The 3,817-nt window shown below is 33.2% G+C and overlaps 1 protein-coding gene across 3 annotated transcripts; it reads left to right on the forward strand.

The window, feature by feature from the left end:
- Window positions 1-565: 565 nt before the first annotated feature.
- LOC113848938 (PHD finger protein ALFIN-LIKE 1-like) lies at window positions 566-3,459 on the forward strand. 3 transcript variants are annotated; one of them, XM_027478372.1, is made up of 5 exons: window positions 566-852; window positions 946-978; window positions 1,569-1,791; window positions 2,306-2,426; window positions 2,953-3,459. In XM_027478372.1, exons 1-5 carry the CDS (start codon window positions 762-764, stop codon window positions 3,202-3,204), a joined length of 720 nt encoding a protein of 239 aa, XP_027334173.1. In that variant the 5' UTR covers window positions 566-761; the 3' UTR covers window positions 3,205-3,459. The 3 variants fall into 3 exon arrangements, with proteins under 3 accessions (XP_027334173.1, XP_027334174.1, XP_027334175.1); XM_027478373.1 differs by having other exon boundaries at window positions 585-852; window positions 2,306-2,432; window positions 2,953-3,381; XM_027478374.1 differs by lacking the exon at window positions 946-978 and having other exon boundaries at window positions 585-852; window positions 2,953-3,378.
- Window positions 3,460-3,817: the final 358 nt, after the last annotated feature.

Here is a 3,817-nt window from a genome sequence, read left to right on the forward strand (position 1 = left end):
GAAAAAAGACAGAAGCGACAAAAGAATAGACTTATTCAACCTTTTGAAAATAATTTTAAAATCAAATACAGAAAAACTTAGGAAGCATCACACCACCAAAAGTTAACAGTGACAAGAATAAGTAAAGCAAACAACTTATTGGGTATGATTATTTCTATACGATCATTTTAATTAAATCACGTAATTATAAAATTGAAAATTTTAATTTAATTTTTAAGATGATTTTTTATTAAAAAATTATTATATCAAGAACATAAAAGTATATCAAGTTTTTTTTAATATTTAAAATCAACCTTATAAATAACATTAATAAAAATATATTAAAAATTAAAATTAATTAAGATATTAGTTTTTTGAAAAAATAATTACATTACTTTAAATTTATTTCTTATTTAAAGTTACTTTATTATTATATTAGATATAAAAATAATATTTATGACAGATAAATATAAAATAATTAATATTTTAAAAGTTTATAATAAATTTTATACTAAGCGTCATTTTTTATATATCAATAAAAAAAATTAAAAAGCAATTTATGTATCATTAAAACGAAAACAGCGTTATTCACACACACTCCACGACTCTGTCTGTATTTATTTTGCATCTCCAAGTTGCAATCTCTTCTCTCTCATTAGTTCCTTGTCTGTCCCTAACATCATCACATGCACCTGCGATCCCTACGATCCCTTCCCATGGTCTCGACCCTGCACCCGCACCCTCACCGCGCTTTCTAGAACCTTCTCTTCAGATCTCTATTCATGGAAATGGCTTCCACTCCCCGCACCGTCGAAGAGATCTTCAAAGATTACAGCGCTCGTAGAACCGCTATCGTTCGTGCTCTCTCTCAAGGTCTCTCTCTCTCTCTCTCTCTCTCTCTCTCTCTCTCTCCAATTTCACTAATCCATCCAAACCTTTCTGATTCCTTCGCTTTTCTTCTCTCAGATGTCGATGAATTCTATGGACTCTGTGATCCAGGTACAGATTTGTCACGGATCTGAATTATTTTTATCTTTTACTTTACGTGCAAAATTATTATTTTATTTTCCAGTTTTATTTTCGGTGTAAACAGTGCATGCTTGTTTGGGTTCTGCAAGTTGACTTTATTGTTTTCGGAGATTTTGGAGAAAAAAATTTGATTAAATAAAGAAAGTCAAAGCTTAACATGACCCATCTCCCATGCTTTAATTATATGCGTATAATATATTATTTGTTAATAAAATATATAAATTGATGAATAAACTAAGTATCCCTTGTTGATAAGGTTGTAATGGATTTTTAGTTTGTTTGGTTAAGCAGCAAGTGTGTTATTTCTAATAGTGTGATTTAGGTTTTGTGAAAACTTTTAACTTGATTTGTATGGGTTTGTTTTTCTGAGACACATTTAGTTTCTGGATTTTGATTTGGACATGAATTTGTAAGACACGTAGCTTGTTGAATTATATTCGTGCTGGAAATGCTCTCTTAGTTGTTTTGTTATGGATTTTAATTTTTTTTAATAATGATATTTGTTAGTTTCCCTATTTGTTCCGTTGAATTCAAAATTTCCCTCGTGTGTTTGTTTTAAGATAAGGAGAACTTGTGTCTCTATGGACATCCGAATGAAACATGGGAAGTGACTCTGCCAGCAGAGGAGGTTCCGCCCGAGCTTCCGGAGCCGGCTCTTGGAATCAATTTTGCTAGGGATGGCATGAACCGCAGGGACTGGCTTTCCCTGGTTGCTGTGCACAGTGATTCGTGGTTGCTTTCTGTGGCCTTCTACCTTGGCGCTCGTCTTAACCGCAATGAAAGGTACTGACTAGCTTATTTGGGGTGTAAGCTTGAGGTGAATATTTAAATGGGTTGTGGCTCTATATCTGTAATGCACATGCTTAAGCACTTTGGTACATTTTGAAACCTGGGGCCTGTTATTGTAAATTTGATGAAATGCATTAGTATCATCATGGATGAAGGTCTTCAAAGAAATAATGGCCTTTATTAATTGGCAATGACTGTAATTTCTTTTTGATCTGTTGTGATTCTGGTGTAGTTTATGCATATGTTCCTTGGATGGACAGTAAAATGTGTCTTAACTCTTAAGGCAGTGTTATCTTCCCAGAAACATTAGCAGATTCCCTTTTCATCCAAAATATTATCAATTCAAGAAAACTAATCATAAACTGAAGGTTGGTGAGAAGGATATTCACTTATAGCTTTTCCATTCTCATGGGTTCTCTTTGCTGAAGTATTTTTCCTCAACATCTTCTCTGAAATGTGCGTATGGCTCTATCTTTCTATTGATTGTTTCATTGATTCTTTATGGCAGGAAGCGGTTATTTAGCTTGATCAATGACCTTCCTACTGTTTTTGAAGTTGTGACTGAGAGGAAGCCAGTGAAGGACAAGCCCACTGCAGACAGTGGAAGCAAATCCAGGGGTAGCACCAAGGTTAGTGTTGTTTATGCATGAGTATGTATGTGGTACTTGTCTTTTCCTTTTTGTGCCGGATTAGAGTCATTAGGCAAGATATCAATGTAATAATATGTTATTCAACAAAATTATCCTTTTTGTATGTTTATCTCCTCAATCAGACACAGAGAAATACTATTCATAGAACTACTACAATAAGATGCCATTGACTAGTTTATTTGTTGTTTTTATGGTTCACTTTCCGAAGCAGCTGAGTGCAGGCAAAAGCTACACTAGGTCTTAGAATTTCAGGATCTTAATCTATTTGTGGCACAGTGTACAAAATCTATCACACTGTTACACTCATATTTATTCCTTTGCTTATGTATATATGATCATGGAAATTGTAATGAGTGTAAAATTGGACTGCATTTTAGATGCTCTTGGTCATGGTGTTTGTTTCTTAGTTGCAAATTCCTTTGTTTCTTAGGACTTAGAATTTCAGGATCTTAATCTGAACCTTGCCATGCTGCTACATGATGCTTGCTTGTTCATTTATCTGCAGAGATCAAGCGATGGGCAAGTTAAAAGCAACCCAAAGTTTGCGGACGAAGGTTACGAGGAAGAAGATGATGAGCATAGCGAAACCCTTTGTGGGAGCTGTGGTGGAAATTACAATGCAGACGAATTTTGGATTGGCTGTGATATATGTGAGAGGTGGTTCCATGGTAAGTGTGTGAAGATTACTCCTGCAAAAGCTGAGAGCATAAAGCAATACAAATGCCCATCATGCAGCATGAGGCGGGGCAGGCCCTAAACCGAAGGCAATACATGAAATGAATAATGCTATGTTGTGGCTGACAAGATACTGTAATATTGTTACATTTCTTGTAGAAGTTCTTGTAAGGGGTATAGTATCTATGTCCAATGGCAATCTTTCAGATTAAGTTAATTTCTTCTGTCAAGAATTCTCAGTGTATGTTACATAATTTATAGAATAGAATATTATACGTTCTGATTTGTCGATTAATCTATATTTTGCTTCAATATACCCGATCTATGGTTATTTTACCTACTGTCTGAATTCTGACATAAAAGGTAGGTCTAACTTTCTCCGATTTTATCCAGTTGTGTGATGATTATGTTCTTTATAGGTTAATTTAAGATTCTTCTGTATAGTATTCTTAAAATACTCGTCTCGGACTTAACATGGACCTTGTAAGGTTTTCTTTAATTTGAGAATATATATATATATATATATATATATTATTTTAAATTAGAAAAATATTATCTTATTTTCACTTTGATTTCCGTGTTTAAAGATCTATGTAAATAATGACGAAGATGAAAAAGTTTTAACTATTTTATTTATAAATTTTTAAAAATGCAAAATAAAGTAAAAATTTGGTGTGATATTTTGTTAATTATTT

Source organism: Abrus precatorius, unplaced genomic scaffold, assembly GCF_003935025.1.
Source record: "Abrus precatorius isolate BTA unplaced genomic scaffold, Abrus_2018 Scaffold9, whole genome shotgun sequence".
In the NCBI taxonomy this organism is placed as follows: domain Eukaryota; kingdom Viridiplantae; phylum Streptophyta; class Magnoliopsida; order Fabales; family Fabaceae; genus Abrus; species Abrus precatorius.

What these genes read in the sequence shown, in the direction of transcription:
- LOC113848938 (XM_027478373.1), top strand. Translation starts at nt 762, where the DNA reads ATGGAAATGGCTTCCACTCCCCGCACCGTCGAAGAGATCTTCAAAGAT. An exon ending in CTATGGACTCTGTGATCCAG is followed by an intron (nt 979 to 1,568) that starts GTACAGATTTGT and finishes GTTTGTTTTAAG; the next exon opens with ATAAGGAGAACTTGTGTCTC. An exon ending in GGGGTAGCACCAAGGTTAGT is followed by an intron (nt 2,433 to 2,952) that starts GTTGTTTATGCA and finishes ATTTATCTGCAG; the next exon opens with AGATCAAGCGATGGGCAAGT.